The 24,586-nt window shown below is 28.2% G+C and overlaps 3 protein-coding genes across 4 annotated transcripts; 2 read left to right on the top strand and 1 right to left on the bottom strand.

Annotated features, from left to right (window-relative positions):
* Positions 1-701: 701 nt before the first annotated feature.
* Positions 702-1,488, top strand: Bma-immp-1 (Peptidase S24-like domain containing protein; the record flags this gene model as incomplete). The annotated part of the gene is made up of 2 exons (XM_001894482.2): positions 702-848; positions 1,153-1,488. 2 exons carry the CDS (start codon positions 702-704, stop codon positions 1,486-1,488), a joined length of 483 nt encoding a protein of 160 aa, XP_001894517.1.
* Positions 1,489-3,292: 1,804 nt separating this feature from the next.
* Bma-gbf-1 (Sec7 domain containing protein) lies at positions 3,293-17,294 on the top strand (the record flags this gene model as incomplete). Of its 2 annotated transcripts, none has more annotated exons than XM_043076134.1 (42): positions 3,293-3,472; positions 3,978-4,126; positions 4,237-4,348; positions 4,571-4,789; positions 5,104-5,226; positions 5,428-5,542; positions 5,858-6,015; positions 6,161-6,265; positions 6,350-6,459; positions 6,787-6,955; positions 7,201-7,341; positions 7,471-7,611; positions 7,730-7,878; positions 7,960-8,039; positions 8,393-8,518; positions 8,604-8,724; positions 9,124-9,272; positions 9,725-9,828; positions 10,008-10,123; positions 10,248-10,311; positions 10,648-10,800; positions 10,993-11,113; positions 11,226-11,392; positions 11,489-11,616; positions 11,711-11,822; positions 11,950-12,123; positions 12,397-12,642; positions 12,724-12,903; positions 13,121-13,262; positions 13,391-13,492; positions 13,790-13,901; positions 14,011-14,151; positions 14,277-14,365; positions 14,491-14,597; positions 14,799-14,885; positions 14,988-15,107; positions 15,168-15,355; positions 15,624-15,875; positions 15,969-16,251; positions 16,452-16,730; positions 16,891-17,073; positions 17,244-17,294. In XM_043076134.1, the coding sequence occupies 42 exons, from the start codon at positions 3,293-3,295 to the stop codon at positions 17,292-17,294; spliced, it is 6,048 nt and encodes a 2,015-aa protein (XP_042932068.1). The 2 variants fall into 2 exon arrangements, with proteins under 2 accessions (XP_042932068.1, XP_042932067.1); XM_043076133.1 differs by having other exon boundaries at positions 5,428-5,584.
* Positions 17,295-18,358: 1,064 nt separating this feature from the next.
* Positions 18,359-19,588, bottom strand: Bm359 (Uncharacterized protein; the record flags this gene model as incomplete). The annotated part of the gene is made up of 5 exons (XM_043076132.1): positions 18,359-18,475; positions 18,726-18,792; positions 18,899-18,963; positions 19,169-19,310; positions 19,515-19,588. The coding sequence occupies 5 exons, from the start codon at positions 19,586-19,588 to the stop codon at positions 18,359-18,361; spliced, it is 465 nt and encodes a 154-aa protein (XP_042932066.1).
* Positions 19,589-24,586: the final 4,998 nt, after the last annotated feature.

The following is a 24,586-nucleotide window of genomic DNA, read 5'->3' as shown; positions in this document are numbered from 1 at the left end:
GTAATAACAGAATACAAGTGAGGAGTTTTATTTGTATTTATCAAAATTGTCCTCTTTAAGTTAGCTTATATATTAGGATGGAGTGTTATAAGAGGAGCTTCAGAGACAGACATTTGCAACGAAAAATATATTATTATGACCGACGAGATATTCTAACATTTTGTCTTTGATTTAGATTTTTCTTAATTTTTTTCCGAAAATGAGCAAAAAGAAAAAACAAAGTAGATGACATTTAGAATGTTAAACAAATGACAAATATATTGGAGTAATTTTGTTAATCCTTAATGTGATAGTAAGAAAATTATATGGTAACAACGACTTCCGAAATAGGGAATGATTGACTTATTTTTAAGCTTTCACATGAATGAATGCAAAGATAATTTAGCTTAAATAAATTGCTTGATGGAATATTAGTTGCAAAAATTTTCATATAGGAAAATAATCATTATGGTTTATTCTTTTAATTCAAATATTTGGACTGTAATATTTGTGATATATGTATGATAGTTTATATTACTACGATTTGTTACTTTAATTTTTTCATATTTTCTATTATTTCTTTTTTTTTTTTTCTTTTCAACTGGTAGAATGGTTCAGCTAAAATAGTTGCTTTTTCTCATGCTCACTTTTTCGATTTATCACTTTTTCAAAATAAATTCTTTCATTTTCAGATTTCTAACGTATAAATTCCTTCAAATGGTATGTTGTTTGGGAAACTATTAAATTGGCGTTTGATCCGAAATTTCGGCTATTTCTATTGTGCTTCATATGCTCTAGGTCGTCATGTAGGTGAATTAGTGATATGTTCAGGACCATCGATGCATCCAACAATACAAGATGGTGATTTGGTAGGTATTTCTCAACTGTATCTTTTATTCATCGATTCATAGAGCTATGTGCAAAAATTCCTGAGAGTTTCAATATTTGTTGATTAATGAATTTCGATAGCTTTTTAATAATTAAATGTTGGATGTGTTTTGTTTTAAAATTACCAATCCAAAATTTAATGTTTAAAATATTCTATCTTTAACTTAATGTATGCAAATTTATGTTTTGTATTATCTTCATTTTATCCTGATAATATATTTGTTATTTTTGGTTTGAATGCTGCTGTTAATAAGAAGAGGGAGAGATTAAATAGTCAAATTATAGGTGATTGCTGAGCGGTTGAGTATCCATTTGCGTAACTTACGACGTGGCGATATTGTTGGCGCTTTGGCACCTCATGATTCGAGCGAAATGCTTTGTAAACGCTTAACGGCTATGGAGCATGATATAGTGACAAATTGTTATCTGTTACCGAATGGGGTGATTCCACGGGGACATGTATACTTGGAAGGTGATAACACGGTAGCTTCTACCGATTCTCGGGTCTTTGGTCCGGTACCAGCCGGCCTGGTACAAGTTCGTTTAATACTTAGGATATGGCCATTATCGAGGGCTGGATGGATATCGACACATTGGTTCTGGGAGAAGCCAAATGAGTAATTGATTTAGTTGTATAGATTTTTTAAGGCCTTTTTTGGTCAGAATTTCTGATCGTATAGATTTTCTTTTATTTGAAACTGTAATGTATTATGTTACGCTTTTTACATATGGTTGAATGACTAGCAAACAAAGCGAACTAGGGTCATTCTGATTTTGTATTTCTGTCAAGTATTTGTGAAAATAATTAGAAAAAAAAAAAAAAAAATTAACTGGAAGTGCTATTGATGGCAATAAATATCTGCAAGTATTAACAACATAATGCCGTTTTTTTTTTTTTTTTTTTTTTACAATCATTTACAACAGAAATATGCACATAAGACACCCTATTGCTTTTTCTATAAATGAATGAAGAGTTTGTTAAATGCTTATAGAAATATTGTATGTCACTTTCTTTTCATTCAAAAATATGCCTTTATATTTAAAAAAAAAAAAAGCAGCCTTGTACTTTAATTTTGCCACACTGTAATAATACTCAAGTACGAATGAAAATTTTCAGCTAAAGTTTAAAGCTAATAGAGAATGTTAATAAAAATGCGTACAGGAAATAATACAACAATTAAATAATGAAAAATCATAAAAGGTATAAAATTTATAAATGTCAAGAAAATTTCACATTTACACTTTTCTATTCTCATTGCGTTAGAGGTACCTGACGTATTTCCACTTTTCCATTTTGTTTTAATTTGAATAACTCCAAAAAAAAGATTATCGAAATTCTAAATCTACGAACAAACAATTTGCAGTAATTTTCTTGTTTTAGAGAGTTTGCAAGAATGAAATTTTGAAAAGTATGTTGTCTTGAAATGAGGATTAACGTCGTGAAATGTAAAGTGAGAATACAAGGTGATAAATGAGGTAGGAGAGAGAGAGAGAGAGAGAGGGAAAGAGGGAAAAGCAAATTATAAGAATTGCAATAGAGTTAGTCGATAGCAATAGAGTAACATTCATCGACGTGTTTGGAATCATAAGTTTTGCATTGTGATCTTAATTTGTTACGTTATCGCCATGGTGACGGGCCGCGTGTGGTACGTAGGGGCAGACGTAATAATAGCGGTACATATTGACGTGTTAATTTTCACGTAAATGGGGACACGTAATTGGAGAGAGGGCGAAGTTATTTCTTATGTGTACTTCATTTTTTACTTGTTACCGTATTACTTGCTAGTAATTCTACCTTAATTTCAATAAATTTTATCTGTTTACCTGATTCTTATATTTATTTATAGAATTAACATATATTATTATTATTGCTAATGTTATCATTTATTATTGTATTCAAAAATTTGTTTCGCATGTATTTTTGATATTGCACTGTTTGAATCATTGCAAGAGTTAGTGAAGCGTTTTTTCTTTTCTTTTTTTGATGTATGTTTTTGATTTTTAATACTGATTTTTTGATGTTACTTCATTTCCTTTCTACTTTTTGGTATTTTTTTTAAATAAACGTTTCAGGTACAGATTTTCCATCAATCCTTACCTTTTTTTTTCACTTGTTTCTGGAAAATCATTTCATATTTATGTATATGAATTTCACATTTCACATCAATTTCACATTTATGAATTTCACATTTCATATTTATATTTCATATTATGGCTGAAATTCCAATTATAATAATAATAATAATATGATTTTGTGTCAATTTGTGAGTTTTCATTTCTTTTCCATAAACAATCGGTTAACGTCTTTGTTCTTGCGTAAGATAAGATGGATACTGAATTTATTTCTAATGTAACAGAAAAATTATTTAAGGTAAAATTAACCATATATCTTTGCTGTCGTGAAATTAAACTGCAAGGTGAATCTATGGCGGTGAATGGTTTGTACGTAGTTCAAGGTGAAGTCAATGCTGTGGTAGCATTGCTGAAGAAAGCACACCGAAACTGGTCCCATCATCAGCAACAGATCCATTTAGGACACTCATTGCTTGATGAAACTGATCCATTGTTAAGGAATTTCGCAGATTTAAGAGATGTTTTCAATTCTGTAAGTTCACATACTTTAAAATTTTAAATCTCACTAAATTGAAGTTCTATTTTGAATATTTAAACTGGTAATTAGAAGATTACAATATCAAATTCATTTCTTCTTCCACTTTGTGCACTCATTACATTTTTACTTTTATTGGCGAAAGAGCAATAGGTTTTGTTTTGAATGTTTTTAGTTGTTTGGATTTTCTTATTTACATGAAAACCGAAATAGAATAAAAATTGATGGAGAAATGATTATTGAATATGTAATGTTAGCAATTTCTAATTTCTCTGTTTCCTTTATCATCTCTTTTATTTTTTCTCTGCTGACTATTTCTCCGTATCCTTTTCATAAGCTTCATTTTTTAATTGTATACCAAATACTAAAACATTTGCAGAGTCGGTTTTGTGGTACGGTCTTTCTGTGCTTGAAACAGAGAGTGCTTATTATCTTCGTTAAAATTTATATTCATGAATGAAAACATTTTAAATTCTTTTTAAGTGTAAATATTGTAATTAAGGTAAACGATTTATCGGATATGAATCCAGACACATATCTAAGTCCATTTCTTGATGTGATACGTTCTGATCAGACCAATGGTCCAGTAACGGCACAGGCTTTGTCATCCGTTGCTAAATTCCTTAGTTATGGATTAATTGATAGTTCAAGGTTATTTTCTACTTTCCATTCCAATGAGTTCAGTTTTTGTAAAATTTTCTTAAATCCATGATTTATAAGGTTTTCTTACTATTGATTTTCAAACGTTGTAAATATTGCAGTATAAAAGCATCAAATGCAGTAGAAAACATTGCGGATGCCGTAACGCATGCGAAATTTATTGGTAGTGCTGACAGTGGTAGAGATGAAGTTGTTCTATTAAAAATTCTTCAGGTTATTTGAATTTATGATTTTTTAGGAAAATTTTCAGTTCTTTACTATTTTTGATAGTAGTAGAAGTTCTGCTGTAAGTAGCTTCATTATTAGTGGTAAATGATTTATTTTTCAATCCTCTTACATAATATGATGAGTTGGATTGTTTCCATTTCAAGCAATAAAAATTGTAGAGGCTTTATTATAGCTGTTTAAAACGTCGGTTTTTATTTATTTCTTCAGGTGTTGCGTACTCTTTTGCTTACACCAGTTGGGCGATTATTATCCAATGAAAGCGTTTGCGAAATGATGCAAAGTTGCTTTCGGATCAGTTTTGAGCCAGCTTTGAGTGAACTTTTACGTGAAGCTGCTGAAGCTACCTTATCAGATATGACGCAGCTATTATTCACAAGGCTACCTACATTTCAAGAAGATATTCGTCATCCTTACATTCGAAAACTAGTATTATCTTTCTAACTTATGTCGTTTATTAAGTATCTTCAAATTTCTCGGCATAAAATACATGCCTGATCTTAATATAATGACTGATTTTGAAATCAGAATTGTTAACGTCATCCAGAGATGATTTTTTCATCCTTACCGTCGCGGAATTAAGTTGTTCTATTCTATGTCTTGATAATATGTGAATAGATTAGCTCATCTCTTTTTGACTTCAAAAATGTTATTGAGAGACTGAAAGGATTTTAATTTTAGCAGTTTAACTTAAAACAATTTTTCTACACAATTGGAATGTAATTTCGGTTTCTATTTTCCAGGTGAAGCGTGCTGGTCATTTAGCAGGGAAGAGAAAGAAACGAAAAACTTATTTTAATGATATTGTAAAAAATGAGAAAGGGGAAAAGGACAGCACTGGAAGCAATATCACAGCGTCTCGACAAGTTAGATAACTTTCATTTCATCCTTTGTTAATATTTGAGATGTTGGAGTGAGCATTAAGAATATCTGGTCATTTAATGTTTCTTTTCTTTATGATTTAGACTGCTTCTAAACTTCTGAAACTGGATATTCTTAATTAATATCAACTTTTTTAACCATTGCACGAATGAATTTAATCAAAGGAACATGCTGATTTGATGCAGGAAGAAAATAGCCAGGAAAGCGGTCACAGTATTGGGTCACCACAAAACGTTGGTCTGTCAAATTCGATTGAAGTGATACCATTTCTGCAGAGTAACGATGACAGAAAGTTGAAAAGTGATAATTCTCAAACTACTATTATCAATAAAACAAAAGAAAGTAAATTTGTACATTTTTGTATGTTTAAAATAACCAAAATATTAGACATTTTGTTTGTCTTTGTTGCTTATCACCAAGGAAGGAGTGCTGTGGAAAAAAAAAAGTGCGACATGGAAATATATATCCTATCTAAAAGTAGAATCTTGGAGAAACCTAGAAATTTCTAATTTGCAGAGTTTTAAAGTCAATTATTGAATTTGAAATTCAAATATCTCATTACTTTCTAAATGTGGTCACTCAATTTGGAGAAGTTAATTTTTTTTTTTGTTACAGCTAGTGCTGTTTCTCATCAACATTTAACGGAATGGCCCGAATCTGTTGAATGTTATGATAGCGTTATTGTTTCTAAACCATCAGAAGAACATCCCGAAGCAACAAGACCTGATAAAAGACCTGATTCAGATGATGGTGTTGTACCAGATAATGATGATGTCAGTTACAGACTGTTTCTCTCGAAATGTTATTGATTTTTAATATTTTAGTTATATGTTGGGCAGGTTGATCTATAATAAGGTTTTGATTAACCTCTTTGTGAGCTATTTCCTGCTCTGTGTTTAAAGTTGTCAAAATTTGCAGAGTTCTGCATCATCCAAGGAAGAGAATAACGAAAAAGGACGAGTGATTAGAAAAAGGATGAAAAGTCATGAGGAGATGGTGAAGCCAATATCCGATTCTGAAAAAGTTGGTATACTGCTATTTTTTTTTTGTGTTGAAAGGATAAATACTGCATGAATCCATGAAAAGATTAGAATTGTTTGATTTCAGGAAAATCATGTAGTAAATGATGAAAAATCAGCACCATCTACAGCGATAATTACTTCAAACCTAACCGCTCATATACCTTACGGCATACCATGTGTTCGTGAATTACTCAGGTTAGTAAGCAGATGATTACTGATTATTAATTTTAGTTGTAAAAGTTCTAATTACAAAAATCAACGATGTATTTCTTGAATAAAAGCACGTGTTAAATCAAACAAGCTGAGGAACCAGCGGTGAGTGCAAGCCAGCAAAAGCTGGAATTAAGGAAAGGATCTGGTGAGTCAGATGAGCACTTATCAGAAAAAACCATTATTTACATATATATATATATATATATGACATAAATTCTTGACAAGCTGATTCAGCAATTTATTAAGCAAGGAATGCTGTAAATTACATTTGGAACTTTGCTAAAAATGTTGGACTCCAAGTTTTTATAGGTTTTTAATTGCTCTCACTAATCCTTTGGATCGTGCTAACACAGAATCAATGATTTTGATGGGTTTAAATTTGCTTACCGTTGCATTGGAAGCTGGCGCCGATCATGTTCGCAGTTTTTCGTTGCTGATGCCATTGGTGAAAGATGAACTTTGTCGTTCGCTGTTACAAGTATTACTTAAAATATTTTCACATTTGAGTAATTTAATTCATATTATAGTTCAAGATATTCAAGTACAGCTGTCTCTTAATCATTGTATTACAATTTTCTATAACTACGTATCACTATTGGAAGCCGCTCCGAACAATTATTTGTTTATACGTAATCAAACTATCAGAACTTCATTAATAAACGTTCAAATTATATGTCATAGCAGACCTAAAAATGAAACTATAATTTGGAACTCTCGTTTTAGCTGTTGGATACTGAAAAATTGCCCGTATTTGCTGCGACGAATCGTCTTTGCTTTTTGTTGTTTGAGGGTCTTCGTTCAGACCTGAAATTCCAACTTGAAATGTATTTTCTAAAATTACAATCAATCGTTACTAGTGAACAGGTCTTATTTGTATTTTATATATTTCTTAAACTATTTTAAAACTTCCTGCCGCGAAAAATTGGCATGTAAAAAATTAATATGTCTCATTTCGAAGCTTTGATGTGTAAAAATAAAATTTTGACTTTTTAGACTCGTATTAGTTATGAACAAAAAGAAATGGCACTAGAAAGCATTGTACAGTTATGGCGTATAGCGGGACTAGTTACGGAAATTTACTTGAATTATGATTGTGATTTATATTGCTCAAATCTTTTTGAAAATCTTACCAAGGTAAACATTTGCTTTTTCGTCAAATTTTTTTTTTTTTTGAACTTATTGTATTATGCAGCATAGGAATTCCATAATTGCAAGTGCAACAAATAAAATTTCATCAATTTGCTACTTTAAGCTTCTTCTTGAAAATGCGTTTCCTGTTCTTGGTTTGCGTTCTATCAATCTATTATCTCTGGATGGTTTACTTACTGTAATTGATACGATTGATAACAATTGTGTATACAGGCAGGCTGGTGGTGTTCATCAGAAAACCGCTATTCCAACGTAGGTTTAGTTTGTTGCACAAACTTTGTTGAGTTTTGGTTTATGACCTCATTTTTCTCAGTTTATGGATTTTTTTTTTAGTTCGATATCAGCGCAGTTGCACTTACCAGCTATTAGTGGATATGCTTTTGGAAGACAGAATGCAATCGATGAAAGTTTATGTAAGTTGTTAAAATTGAATATCACAATGATGATATGCGTATATCAAAGGGCTGCTAAAGTCGGAGAAATTTGTCTAGTAAAATTTGTAATTTTGATTTAAAAATCATGTTAGAACAGTGTGAGAGGAGAAAAGAGAAAGAACAGATCTTAGTCTAATCACAGCAAGTCAAATTTTAACGTGACATAATATTGATGCTAATTGGCATTGCTGAAGTTTCACTGCGGAACATATTTTTTTTATAATTTGTCCTTTAAATCTTTGATAATTAACCGCTTGCAGTATTGCATTTTCGTTAAGCAATTACTGCAGCGGGAAGAACGGCACTTTTTGAAACATTTTTACTTTCTATAGCATTGCACGCAAATCGAATGGCTCCATCATCTTCTCCTCCATCAATTATCGAAGTCATCGAGAGGAAAAAGAAAAAACGAATTATTACAGAAGCGACAGAATTTTTTAATCAGGACCCAAAGAAAGGTTCTTGCTTTTATTAAAAAATTGAATTTTAAATGATAATTTGAAGTTAAATAGTCAGAAAAGCTTATAATTGTGGATTTTATAGGAATTGAATTTCTTAAAGAGAAGAAAATTTTAAAATCACCGCTGGATCCTGTAGATGTTGTATCTTGGTTAAGAGAAAATCCACGCCTCGATAAAAAGCGAATTGCTGATTATATCTGCAGGTTTGTTATATTTCAAAACTCATAATGCAATTTGGTCTTTTTTTTTTTGTTTGTTTATTTGTTTTGTTATATTGTTAAAATCGTTGTTTTTCCTTTTATGAGATTGCATATATTGAAGTCTGATATTCCTATAAATCATTAATTTGGTTTATTATTAGAGCTGTGAAGCACATCACTTACTAAAGTTTTCTTCTATTAGATTGCCGATATGAATTGTTGTGCATTCTGAAAATAATAAATGAAAAGAATCCAGAAATCCAGAAATAAAAAAAAAAAAAAAAAAACGAAAAAATCCAGGAATTGATAGATAGTAAAGTTTCCATTACATTTTTGTGTTCCATAGTGAACATATGTGGAACTTTTTAAATTTATTACTTATTTCACATGCATAATCTGCAGCCGAAAAAATGCCGCTGTGTTGGATGCTTTTGTTCGGTCATTTCCATTTGGAAATACTCGTCTGGATGATGCTTTGCGTATGTTTTTGGAAGCATTTAGATTACCTGGAGAAGCTGCAGAAATTTCGATGGTAATGCAGCATTTTGCAGGTTAGTGCTGTAATGTGATGTTAAACACTTAATAAAATTTGGATGGCTTATCTGTCATTTTTATGAACAATATATTCGCCTTGACGTTTAATTCTGAATAACTTGACTTGAATAAAACAAATTTTTAGTAATGTTTTATGTGAATGCGGAATTTGACAAAACAGAATTTTTTTTAATGTTAACGTAAAGTTTTGTAAAATTAGCTGGAATTTTGTTTTTCTGGCGAAAGTGGAAAGGGCACTTTCAGTATGACTAAAAATTATAATATCTCCATTGGGTTTATTTTTGTTTTGTCTTATTGTTCCATTAAAATTTTTAGTCACTGAACAAGCAGTGATCTGACATAAATAATTAGGATTTCGTCGCTAAAAATGCTTGCGTCATTATTAACTGTTATTCTTTTTTTTTGCCTTTGCTTCTTTTTCACGTTTTTTTTTTTTTTGAATGTTAAGATCATTGGTATATTGCAAATGGTGAACCCTTCAATCACGTTGATGCTGCTTTCACATTAGCTTATGCTGTCATTATGCTCAATACTGATCAGCACAATCCACAGGTTTTTTTTTTTTTTTTTCATATGCTGTTTATTTTATAATTTACTTAAGAGGAAAAAATATGCAAGAAAGTTTGATTTTTGATTTAATTAATCACTGATTGAAATTATTCATTGTAATACATTAAGAATTGGTCAAACATTCCTTAATTTGTATATAAAGTAAAATAATATGATTTCAGGTGCGGAAAAATCAGCGACCAATGCAAGCAGAATGTTTTAAGCGAAATTTATCAGGTACTAACGGTGGTCAGGATTTTGATCCTGCAATGTTGGATGAAATGTATAATGCTATCAGGCATGTGATAAAAATGTTTGAATTGAAAGTTTGAGCAGAAGGAAAGGCTAGATCTTCTGCAAGATATGAAATATGATTTCATTTGACATTGATAGATAATATTCAATCTTGAAATCCTTTTCAGAAATGAAGAAATTGTGATGCCTGCTGAACAGGTTGGAATTGTAAAAGAAAATTATCTATGGAAGGTAAATTCCTGTAATTCGTAAGGCAGATAAAATAAGTTTGACTTAGAAGCTCCTATAATAAATAATTCTAATTAAATGACACTGTTAAGTTAGGAGTTAACATATTTTGATAAGAATGAAAACAGACTTGAATAGTTATATAATTTTTCATGCTTAGAGTGGAGGAAAATTAAGGTCAGAAAAATTTTTTGCTGAAACCATGTTTTGATTTCAAAATGTTCGCATTAAGATAGTGTCAAAGTATGGAAGATAGTAGTAGGATTTGTTTACAATATTGGTAGGAAAGAGAAAACAACATTTCAAAATTTTATTCTAACAATATGTTAAATTTTTTAGGTTTTATTACGACGTGGTGAAACGAAGGAAGGTGAATTTATCCATGTACCAGCAGGATGGAATGACCATGATTTATTTAGTATCACTTGGGGTCCAGCTTCCGCGGCACTATCGTTTGTATTTGACAAAAGTGGAAGAGATACCATTTTGCAGGTATTAAAAAATCAGTGCTCTCATAACCAGTGAAGTTTTTTGCTATTTTTATCATTCAGTGAATGGTTATTCAAAATTTCAGAAATTTTCGATTTCAGAGATGTTTTTTAGATATTTCAAAAAAATTTTCAAAAAAAATTTCAAAATTTTCAGCAGAATTTTCAAAAATAGTTGTTCAGATCAACATTTCAGAAAGTGCTGAATGGATATCGCAAGTGTGCATCTATAGCTGCACATTATGGAATGAGCGATGTTTTCGACAATTTAATTATTCATTTGTGCAAATTTTCTACTTTGATGGCTACAAATGAAGGTAAATTGTCTGTCAATTATGTCGTTTCTCTGGTTTGGAACGAAGAAAAGTGATGGAAATTTTGGGATATTTGTAGTAATAGCACTGCTTTGTTTATTATTGTAATTTATAGAGAATCCGGAACAGAGTCTGGAAATTCGGCAACATGGGGTTTTGATTGAAAATTCCAATCAAAGTGCGGAGCAAATTGCAATTGCTTTCGGTGAAAACACAAAAGCGCAAATGGCTGCAAGAGCTATGTTTCAGCTGGTACATGCTCATGGTGACATTCTTCGAGAGGTAAACTAATTTTATTCTATAATAGTTTTAAATTTTTCTTAAGTATTTTCTGTAATATAAATGTTTCTTTAAGGATTTATCCTTACTGAATTATAGGGCTGGAAAAATGTGCTAGACAGTATTTTACGTTTATTTTATGCCCGTTTATTGCCGAGTACAATGACGGAAGTAGAAGACTTTGTGGATAGCAAAGGATGGGTATCGATACAACGAGTATTACCACCGTAAATTCTGTTATATAATTATAAACGTAGCTAAAGGAAATTTAATCGATTTCTGAATCATTAGCTTGTTTACTTCTCTCATGAAATTTTGCAGAAAGTTATCAACTAATCGAAGCGATTCTGGTTTGCTTAGCTGGCTTGGACTTAGCTCGAATTATGACAACAAGGAATTTACGCCAACTGCCGATCAGCAACAACTTATTAAAGTACAATTTTTACGTTTTCTGAAATTTGAATCATTTCAGATACCTATAAAGTGGCTTGTAATTACCGAACTATAAAATCAACAGTTAGCTTTGGAATTTTTCAAATAAAAAGTTTTATGTCATGTAGGTAGCTCAAGAAGTGATAGCTGAATGTCATCCGGAACAGCTCATCGTTGATGGTAAATACCTCACTTCATCTGCACTTTCTGAACTCATTAGTACTATTATTCAAGCTTCTACAAATGTTGCTCACACTGAAATGGATAAAGGTGAACCTGTGACAAGAAAATTGAAAGAACAGGTTGGTGTTTTTTTTTTTTTTTTTGGGGGGGGGGAGGGGGAAGGTTTCTTTATCTTCTAATTTCTCAGATTTCTTAATTTAGACTGCATTCTCAAGGACTTTGTAACTAGTGAGCTTATAAGTTTACTATCACTTTGAACCATTTATTATGCAATACTACTAGTACTTCCTTATCTATGCAGAAATCCATGGTTATATTTTTCAGTTTCATTCACTACAAACCTTTAACCAGTCTTGTTTTTGTGGGTACAATTAACGAAGCATTATTTTCAGGAAGAAGATGCACTTGTACTTTACCTGGAAATGATGATTAGCACAGCACTGGAAAATAAAGATCGTTTATCTCAAATATGGACACCAATCAAGCAGCATTTGAAATGGATTATGAGTAGTTTTGGTCAGAATCCGTTGATTGTGGAGAGAGCTGTTGTTGGCTTATTAAGGATTGCAAATAGGAATTTGTATCATCTTAAAGATGATATTGCTGATGAAGTGCTTCAATCTTTAGGGATTTTACTGGTTTGTCTTATTTTGAAAATCTCACAACATAGTGTCAATATGTTTCGTCTAATATTTATTAATTAGTCATTTTTGCTTCAGAAACTATCACCTCCAGCTATGTTTATGTTTTCGCGACAAATTGCATATGGATTACATGAATTGTTGCGCACAAATGCTGCAAATGTACATCGACGTGAACATTGGGCGATTCTTTTTGGATTAATGGAAGCTGTAGGAGCTGGTGTCTATCCGGAGGATTTCAATACACATATTGATACTGTAAATTATTAGTTATGCGTTTTTTGTTAGATTTCACTTAGCTATTTTTAGTATACTATTATTGTTGTGTGTAGTTTTTTTTTTTTTCTGTTTTCATTATAGCAATACTAATGCGAATAAAATTAGGATGAGTTTGATGCATTACTTCTCTTACGTAGATTAGAATGAAAGTGTAACAATTTTTTGCGAATTTTTTAAAGTTCCTTAGGATTTTTAGCCTGCTTCATCTCAAAGAAAATCGAAAATCCTAAATCGACAAGTGCATAGTGATACGGAACCAAGTTTAAATCGTCCTCGAGTTGATAACACAAATGAAACAATGTCTGTCGACAGAGGTTACACATCTGATGTTGTTCAAGGTATACTATATATTTCTAATTATTATTCATCAATTATTTCTACTTTCATTTTATATCGTTAGTTTGCTTATAACTAAAGTTCATATGCAAAAATATTTTTGTAAAATTTATTGCGTAATTTTTTGCAGGATCAGTATCATCCTTTTCGACTCTTTCAGAACATATCGATAGTGCAGCTTCATTATTAAAGGAGACAAGCACAGAATGGATACATGTTGATCACAAAGATGGTTTGTTTTAATTATAGATTAGTATTTGTGTGCACAATCTTTTAGAAGGAAAAAAGGAGATATGAGAAAAAACAAGAGAGCTTTCATTATTCATCGGGAATTGCTATTACTTAATTGTTGTTTGATTTGCATACAAAACAAAATCAATTAACAGCTTTTCTTCAATCTTTTTTCAGTGATCGGTACTTCACCTTAATAAATAAGCAAATATAGATACTTCTTTTTTTCTTGGTTGAGAATGAGATAACAGGATTTCGAAAAAAAAAAAAAGAAAAAAAGAAAAATATTCGTTTTCAGCAGTACTTGCTACGCAGCAACAGCAGCTCCAACTTAAGCCAACTGGAAAGCAGCATCTTTATTCGAGTGTTTTTGATCGTGGTACTGTTGTGCTGCGGACTAATCTCATCAGGTTGTTTTTCGAAATTTTACAACTATTTCAGTTGTTTTTCGAAATGAAAATTTTAAATGTTAATCTTTCAATGCTTTGATAAATTTGGAAATAAATTGTTTTATTTTAGACACGATCCTTTAGCGTTTCTCAAAGTGGGAGAAACGCTAGCATTTCTGGTACGAGATGCAGCTCACATCACTCCTGATAACTTTGATTCGTGTATTGAATGTTTGCGTTCATGTACTGAAGCTAGTCTGGATGGTGGACGGTATACATATGTTTTATTTCTAGTTTTGCTATATATAGCTTAATGGATTAAGTTATGGCGATTTTTCTGTTTGCTTTTAGATGATTTTTTAATCTAAGATTCCAAATAAATTTCAAATATTGCAGATATGCTGCAGGTCCGCTTAGTGGTGATGCTCAAAGTCAGCTACGAAGTGTTCTAAAAGATGAAAAGTTAAAGCATAGTGCTAAACAAGGTTATTGGTTCGTTAGATTCTGTAGGAACGGGATAATATTGTGAATGTATGGATTATTTTAAAGAAAATTTCTTTATTATTGTATATGATAGGTGGAAATTTAAATATTCGAGTTTATATTGCAGATAGAAATAGCCATAGACGCATGTCTTTGAAAACCGGAAGTAGCTATGAGGACGAAGAAATGTCAGCTCAAGCTGAACCACAAAAGTTATCAGCAAGCTATCAACAGGTTAATGTTTTTAATTTTGCTACACATAATTTGAAGTGCTGATGAAAATTTGATTAATGCTATCTTTATCAATCTTCCATATTTTTCGTTTGAACTGCAAAATTTTTTCATAAATATTGTGATTTTTTAAAGTATGAAATGAATATTATAATTCGCTGTTTATTCTTCTCATAAAATTCAATGAGTGTTCTTTTTTTACAGGTTGCCTTCCAGATACTTGACTTGTGTCACACATTGCATGTGAAAGGTGCTGCAATATATCGAAGTTGGGCTGATGGTGGAGATAAGGTAAGCCATCTTTATCTTTTTTTTTTTTTTTTTTTTTTGTAGCGTCATCGATTTAATATTTTTAATTATTCAGATTTTGCTGAACATTGAATTATGCTTTAGATTGATGCTAGTTTACCAGCTTTATGGAACCATTGTTGGCGACCACTTTTACAATGTATAGCTCGTCTCTGTTGTGATTGCAGGCGACAAGTACGAACACAAGCGCTTAATTTCCTTGTGGTAAGCCTTTTATATTTTAATTGTACAAATTTTAAGCACAAACTCATCAAATTTTTATAGCGAGCCTTTCTAATACCGGAAATGCAAGTGATGAAAGGCAAACAATGGGAAGAATGTTTTGGTGAGATACTTTTCCCTCTGCTACAAAAGTTGCTCGAAAATTTATCACCAATGGATCCGATTGGAATGGAGGAGACAAGAGTACGAGTTATGCAACTTATCTCAAAAATTCTGCTCAATCATTTAACGTTGGTTTAAATTTTTACCTTGAAATCTGATTAAAATTTATCGTATCTTTTTGGATTTGGAAGCTAACATTAGCAAAATATTCTTGGAAAAGATGGATCAGAATCTTTTTCACCAATCTGATTTAAAGTTAGGGCAATGTTAGTGTTGTAGTTAACCAAAACTAAGTTCATTTTTACTACTGTAAAAAGGCTATTAAATGTTTTTTTGTCGCCAAATCAAGGTTTTAAAAAAATTTAAAATTTTTTTTTTTTTTTTTTTTTTTTTTAGGCCTTTGAGTTTGTTGCCATCATTCCGATCGTTATGGTTACGTTTGCTAGATTATATGAATCAGTATCTTCATGCGGATCGTAGTGAACTTTTATCAGAATCAATCCCGGAATCGTTAAAGAATATGATTCTCGTCATGGACAATACTGAAATGTTCAATACGATACCTGATTTATATGATATGACTGTTACACGTATTGGTACATTCTTGCCAGAGTTACTTGCTGAAGTGATGCCTGGCCCACCAAGAAGGTGCTTTTATTGTTTCTACTTTGGATTTATACGTTTAGAATTTTATTGAAATATCCGTTTTAGTAAGGTTTTATTTATTTTTATATTTTCTAGGTTGGATTTGCCTGATAGGAAATTACAAGAGACTCCAGATTCACCTCTACAAAACAGAAACCCTGAAATTACTAACCTCGGTTCTAGCGAAACTGCATCAATACTTCCTCAACAATTCATTATTGATAGACAAGTGCTAATTGCCCCACCAATCGATTTAACTACGCAGTCACAATCTCCAAACCTTGAGCAGATGGAATCTGAACATATCATCCATGACAACGAAATTTCTAAGTGTGCCAATTTATCAGAAGCTGCAGTGGAAATTTCGATTCCAGAATTGGTAGAAAAATTTTATCTTTTTGTTGTTACAGTGTTTCCGAAGTTTAATGCTACATTTTTATGTTATTTAATCTTATGATTTATATATTATATTATTAAAATATTGTCAAACTAATGTAATAGTTGTTTTATTTTTAAATTTCATTTCACTTTTTTACTACCAGCTATTTACATTTACTTATGTTGACGAATTACTTACAGGAAGAAGTAATCGTTCATCCCGGTAGCACTTCCCCGCCTATGCAGTCTCATTTTATCACTCCTGAAGCAAATGTGCAATCTTCGATGCCAACTTTAAATGCAGAATCGATTGTTTATAGTCGAAGTGGAATAACATGTGATGAACAGTCTTCAGGTCAACAATTGTCATGTGCTCAAATTGCACAAATATACAATACTGATTATCGTTACGATCCTTCCGGAGTGACTAAAGTGAATGATGAGACGCAGTTTGCTACGTCATCAATGGAACTATATCGAGTTTGTGCTTTTCTTATCAGTTGTACTTTTATTTGCATTGTTTATGTGAAATTAGTTGTAAGCAAATTTATTTATGTAAGCATATTCATAAGTAAGTTTATGTAAAATTAACTTTATTTTGACAACTTCATTTTTACCACTAAAATATTTATCTGTTCAGGTAGCGCCACCTCATTTATTGTATGCTCAACAACAATTACAACAACCTCCAATTATGGACTCACAGTCATCACAAATCTCGTATCAGTTAACTTCGAATCCAGTGCCAATGATGATGTCAATTGGTGAACCTTTGTTTCCATCACCAAACAGTGCATTTTCACCTCCAGTATCTTATGCTGAGGTATAAAGTTTTAGTCTTATTACTCATATTATTTATACTTTTTTTTTTTAATAATAATTCTAAGAAATGCGCGAGAATCAATGATGATAATCATAAATATTGCTGTATAAAAGTGATAATTGTTACTTTTATCATATTTTTTTTATCTTTTTGAGTAGTGAAACTTTCAGTCAGCACTGAAGGAAGAACAAAATATGGTGGTAACATCCAAAATGGCATAGAATGAATTAGCAGGTCCATCGAGAGTGAGAAACAAGCAAAATGGACTACTAGTGGATTTCTTTTTAATTTACATACAGACATTTTGTAGGGGCTCTCTCATTGGGATTATGCATTCCATAGTGGAAGCTTATTGTTATTTGTGCTTAATTTTAGTTTCATTATTATCATTGATTAGATTGGTATTTTTGTTCTGTGATTAACTTACTTACCTTTGTCTTTTTAGTGAAGTGTAAATAAGTTAGAATTAAATATGTGATATTTGCATTGCTAAGGTTTCCTAAAAATTTGTTAGCTTGCTCTCATTTTCTAAACATGAAGAACTGGTTCCTTAAATTGCTGTATGATTCGATAATATTGTCGTCTTTTTAATACTCGTACTCTTTCAGATTATTTGTTATATTTTACACACAGGCATAATTTATCGATAGTTTTCGGAGGATAATAAATTAGATTAGACGTTTTTGTGAAAGTAAATTTTAGATGATAAATGTTTCACATTCGAGAAAGAGGGAGGTATATGTTCATTTATAATTATGATGAAGGATTTATATTTACAATTTAAATCATATGGCACAAAAATTTTCTGCAAAATATTTCTTCAATCTCTTTCAGTTGTTTAAAACTCTTCTTTTATTTCCTCATCATTGTAAGAAAAAAACAAACAAACAACAAACATTATACGGATATGTATGATGTTTATTAACAGTCGATAAATAATTATTACGGGAGTTTTTCAGCAATGTTTTCTTTCTCTTTTTTTTTTTTTTTCCTTTTCAGAATACTATTAATCCTCTTCATTGTTATTTTTATTGTTTCTCTATAAAAATAAGGACAAGAATTGAATTCGAGAAAAAAAAAAAAAAAAAAAAAACATGTACACAAGACTGTTATTGTTAAAGACTAAAATTGAGATTAAATTTAACTTTCTTTCATTTTCCAAAAAGAATCAACCTATTATTGGTTTAAGGAATTTTCATCCTACCTAATTTATTATTAAAATGAAAGGATTGATATAAATGAACAGTTAATTAGTTCTTACTTACCTTTAAAAAATTTATTCTGATCAGCTATTACTATCGTTGTTGAATTCCTTGCTACAGTTCATCGTGCATTTTATCTGCTTTCTTTCACTTTCATAGTAATATTCTTCGAGAGTTTTATCTTTTAGATGATTCATCTTCTGTAGTAACTTATCATAAATTGGTTAAAATATTCTCAAATCGATGAAAAAATCCCAAAAACAAAAAAAATTTATATAGCTGGGATGTAAAATTTAAAAAATATTAGAATTTAAATGCTATCTTAGTTAAATATTTTAATGAAATATCAGAATTAAGAAATTGCTGCAAAATCTTTTGCATTTATTTAAAATACAATTCTTTCTATTATTTTAAAATTTTAATAGTACATGTGGAAATGACGAGAAATACCTTAACTTGATCAAAATATTTGACAATATTTAAAGTTGGCCTTGATTGTTTGTTACATCGAAGACGTCTGAAAATAAAAAAGGAAAGGTTAAAGGTGAAATTATTATTTCATTTTTATAACTATTTTTTAATTATGATATTATTAATAAATTATTAGAATGAAAATTCATTACATGCTATCCATTGTATTTTTTAAACTACGCTGTTGTTTGATTAATTTCCACTCATCTTTTCTTGCCTAAAAATATTTTATAAGAAATTTCTTTCTTTTTTTTTTTTTTCAATAGATTTAATTTAATAGACTTAATAATGTATACATTAAACATTAAAAAACAATAAGGAAAAAGAAAAATATGAAATTTAATTGTTATTTTTAATAGATATTATTGAAATATTAGAATTTTTGTATAAAAATAAAATTAGAACAAATATCAAATATTTACCAAATACCATTCTTTTGCTATTAATTTTTGTTGAAAATAATTAGCAATGAGTGATTGTGCTTCTCGAAAAATTTCTTTCAATAATTCATCATTATTTTCATCAAATCCATGTATTGAATCCAATCCAATATGAATTTTATGTCTGTAAAATATGAAAAATAAAAATAAAAAATTTAAAAATTTATAAGAACCTTTAGTGATTATATTCTTTCATTTTATCACTTCTTTTCCATTTTTTTTTTAAAATTTAACTAATTTAAAAATTTAATTAAATTCTATCGCATTTATTCAATCATTTCAATTTAAAAAAAAAAAAAAAAAAAAGAATGAAAACAATAAAACTTACTCAAAATTTACTGGTTCACTGATTTCAATACGTTTTACTCTTTTTGTTCCATCAACAAAACAACATAAATTCATAATTTACGTATTATATTTTAATAATATTCAATGGTTATTAATTATAAAAAAATTTTTTTTTTTATTAATTACTTTTTTTCTCTTTTCAAAATTATTAATTTTTTTCAAACATTAATTTATTCAGTATTGTATGAAAGAAAAAAAAAAAAAAAAAAAACTATTTGAAGGCAAAAAAAGATCATTCAACTCTTCGTATTATATAAAAATTTTATAGAAATTAATTTTGATGAAATTTGCATAAATTAAATAACAAAAAAAAAAAAATTATTGAAAAAAAAAAGTTAGATTTTTGTAATAAACAAAAATTAATTACCAGCAAATATATGTTTGAGTTTTCTCAAAAATTTCATTATTAATGATAATTTATTCCAATTATGAGGCTAAAAATGTATGATTAATTTAATATTAATATATTTATTAAAATTTGTAAAAAATTATAAAAAACATTTAATATTAAATAAAATAATAAAATTTTTCAAAAAAAAAAAATAACGAAATTATGAGAAAACAATGTAAAAAGTGTTAAACAATTAGTAATTTCAGTAAAATTTGATAAACTTCAAAAAAAGAATTAAAAATTTAGAATTAAAAATTTCACTTTTACATTAATGCTTTTAATTGAAAAGCTTTCGGTGGAAAATGATTGCATATCCAATAAATCATCCATATTTTTACATTTCCATTTACTTTCTAAATGAATTAAATAAATAAATAAAAATAAATTATTTTGAATTAAAAAAAATTTTAATTATTTGTTTGTTTTTTCTTTTTTCCATTTTTTTTTTTCAAAAAAAAAAAAAAAAAAAAGAAAATTGAAAAATTAAAAAATATATCAATGAAACAAACCAAATTCTGATGAAAAATATGATCGAATTGTGAGTAACATTTGATAAAAATTTTCTGCTTCAATTTTTAAGCAAAAATTCATACCATAAATTTTATTATCATCTGCATATAATACTATAAAATTTGCACTTATCTTTTCAATTATCATTGTTGATTTCCTGCAATAATTTTCTCCAATTAATGAATTAAATTAAATAATTAATGAATTTAAAAAAAAAAAAAAAATTGATGAATTAAATTTAATCGATAGGAAAAAGTGAGAGAGGGAAGTGAAATTTTTCAATGAGATTTTTAGAAAAAAAAAATTTTTTTTTAAAATTAAAACAAAAAAAAAAAAAACTCATGCAAGATAATTGTCCATTTATGAATGATATATTTTGACTGTGGACAGATTGGTTCGATTAGATTCAAAAATGTAACATTTTGATTGAAATCATAAATAAAACATATTAAACCATCAGCAATTTTTTTCCATTTTATCATTTCAAAATCTTCTTCCAATAATTCAATAAAGCTTGCCGCTAATATCTATAAATATTAAATTAAATTTTTCTAATTTGTAATTTCTGTGCCTTTTTTTTTTTTTTTTTTGTTCCATTAATTAATTTTAATTAATAAAAGTTAGATAAATACAGCATAAATGTTTGCAGTAATGTTTGGATGAAAATGAAATGAAATTGAAATATGTAAAATGCTATGAAAAAAAAAATTCTTACTTGACAGTTTGAACCAAACAAAGTGGCAATTGTCGCATTTAAATTGACATTTGATAACAGTGTTCCAATATTTTGATGGCTTATACTAAGATGTTTAAAAAAAAAACAAAAAACAAAAAAATTAAATTTCATCAATAATTGAATAATTCTTCTCTTTTGTTTTTGTTCTTTTTTTTTTTAATTTAATTAAAAATTTTTAAAATTTTAAAAGTATAATAAATTCTACCATTTATATGTAGCATATTCATTTTCATATGTCATTTTCAATGTTGTAATTGTTAAATAAAGCGCATTTTCATTTGACCTTTCGAATGTATTTAAATGAATTTATTATAATTGCGAACTTTTTGCATCCTATAAATAAATTCAAAATGAAATTTTCTTTTTTCTTGTAAAAATTAAAATATAAATTTAAATTTAAAAATTATTTTGATGAAAAGATAGCAAATTTTACAGTTAATTCGAAAGACTAATGTTAGAGGACGATGAAATATGAATGCAAAGTGGAACATTCTGAAGATTATGAACGATTCGTAAAGTTTTTGTAATATTAATTAAATTTGACCTGCCTTGTCCTTCTTACCCTGCTTTTCCTACTCTCAGTAATTCTTTCTCTCTCTCCCTCTCTTTCTTTCTCTCTCTCTCTCTTTACCTCGTTTATTATAAACTTTCTTTTTAGTGTCATAAGAAAATTTATCTTTTGTTTAGATTTTTTTGTCACCAAAAAAACTTTCATTTTTTTTTTCTTTCTTGTCCTAAAATTATGATAAATTTTGAATTATAAAGCAGGAAAAGACTTTTTTCCCTCCCTCTCTCTTTCTCCCTCTCTCTCTGTCTCTCTCCTTTCAATTTCTTTATATAATAAATGTCCAAAAGAAGCTAATTTATTGTTAAAATAAATTATTTGAAATGTATTAAAAATTGAATTGGAATTGAAATTGTTAAAAAAATCCAAGGAACTGTTTTGTATTTTCTCAAAAATGGTGTAAATTTTAAGTTGAAATTATTTGATCAAAAATTTTCGGTATTTTAACAATGAACGATAACTCATAATAATAAATAGACAAAATATTTTAGGATAGGATGAATTAATTAATTAATTAATTAATTACTCAAATAATATGAATTAATTAATGCATTTTATTCACTGATATGTTAATGATGCTAAATCATTATTTAATCGAAAACAAAGTTGTAAATTAAAAATTACTATTGAAATAGAATTAAAATGAAAAGCTCTTTTATGCACTTTTAGATTTTGAATTGAAAATATAAAATGGTACTAAATTATTAATATATAATGAAATAATGCTATGAAAAAGATGAAAAAAAAAAAAACGAATGTATCAAATAAATAATAAATTAAAAAAAAAAAAAAAGAAGTGCTTGCAACCTGCAATTTGCAGCTTGCAGCATGCATCATAAATTACATCAAAGGAAGCGATAATATTATGGTGCAAAACTTTTTAAAAATGTAAATTGTTAGTGAATCAATTAGTATTTCATTTGTGTTTACTGATTTGCTTATCACTCAAAGTGATAAGCCAATGAGTAAACAAAAAGTTATTCAACTGATACAATAAAAGTATTTATGTTATAGAAAATATATGAAAAATATCAGATTTTGGCAAATGTAAACAGAAAAATGTTACTTACTAAGATTACAATACAGTCAATCAGTTATTGCATAAGATTTATGTTTATGATTTACAAATGTAAACAAAAAATTAAATGATTTCATAGAAGGTAAACAGGTGGCTAATTTAGTAGTAATTTAATCTTTAGCATTAAATTTAATCATAGTACAAAAATAATGGCATAACATTTTATCATTTAACTGAAATGTTTAAGAATTAAACAAATTTTAAATAAAAAATTAATACAATATCTTATCATCCAATTAAAATATTTATAAAACAAACAAATGTTTTTTAATAGAAAAATATTTAAAAACTAAAAATAAAAATTTATTTCAATTAATTCTTCAACAAGTTTTTATACTTTTATAAATGATAAAAGTTAAATGGTAGAAGTTATTTTAAAAAAGTTTCATGCTCTATCTATGAAATACAGAAATTTTTCATCTAAATCTTTAGAAAACAAAAAAAAAAAATAATAAAATTTTACTTTTGCATCAAACTTGGCTATGACAATGTTATTTTAAACTTATAATTGCTTAACTATATAGTAAATGAAATAAAATTTACTCAAAATTTGAAATTAAATTTCTCAAAAGTAATTAAAAAATTAAAAGCACATCGATCATTGTCATTTTTACAAGTAATTTATATTATCACAATAATTTGATTTCATTAAATAAGTATAAGTTTATTTTTTTTAAGGTATTTTGTTCAAAATGAAAGGAACATTTAAGAAGCAAACAATAGGATAAAAAATAATATAAAATGATCCTATAAATTTAAATGGATTTTTTAAATATTATTCTAAGTTTAAGTAAGAACCACTTGCTATCCCATTTCTTTTTTAATAATCAAAAAAAAAAAAAAATAAGACTAATAATTGCATTTGTGATAATATTTGTCAATTTTTAGTTGAGATTAGAGTAATTATAAAAATTTACCACTTAAGATATAACTAATTAATTTAATTAAATTTTTTCAACGTCAAATTGTTAATAAATTCCTCTTCAATAATATTCATTTTTTTTGCACATATTTTGAGGGTATTATTCGTACTTTGCTAATAAATTTTACCTGAGATACCTTTTGAGACATTTGAAAGTAATTTCATTTAATGATTTATAAATTTGATAAAATGCTATAACAAATTAAACCCATAACTCAATTATAATTCCTGCACAAGTAATAATACTTAACAAACTTTACCACCAACAATATGAAATAATTTCTTACCTAAACAATATTTTAGAAAGGTAAATAAGTATAAGTTTATTTTTTCTAAGTTATTTTGTTCTAAATGAAAGGAACATTCAAGAAGCAAACAATAAGATGACAAATAAATAGATATGCAAATTAGCATCGACAACTTTAAATCGTTTCTACTTTTTAAAAAAAAAAAAAAAAAATTGCCATGTAGCGATTGATTTAAATTCAAATATTTTTAAATTTCGTAGTTAAAAGAGAGGAAAATTCAAAAAAAAAAACAAGCATTGATTTAAAATATACAAAAAATTAAAAGTAAAAGTTAGTTAAATTAATAATTTCATGAAAATCTTTTGTAATATTTAAATAGTTGCTATTACTTTGGAAGTTTTTTTTTTAAGTTAGCTAATTTTTATTTCATACTTTTTATTTATCATTTTATATCAAAATGTTATCATCTAAAGAGTAATTTTTAAAAATTGCAAATTATTTCAGTTCATTTTTAGGCTTTTAAAAAATCGCAAAAAATGAATTACAACGATATTTGCTGCTAGCATACATCGCTTCAAACTAAGTTTAAATAATCGAAATTA

Source organism: Brugia malayi (assembly GCF_000002995.4).
Source record: "Brugia malayi strain FR3 genome assembly, contig: Bm_v4_Chr1_scaffold_001, whole genome shotgun sequence".
Taxonomy (NCBI): domain Eukaryota; kingdom Metazoa; phylum Nematoda; class Chromadorea; order Rhabditida; family Onchocercidae; genus Brugia; species Brugia malayi.
The sequence above is the reverse complement of the archived record's forward strand: the minus strand, read 5'-3'. Positions and strand labels throughout refer to the sequence as shown.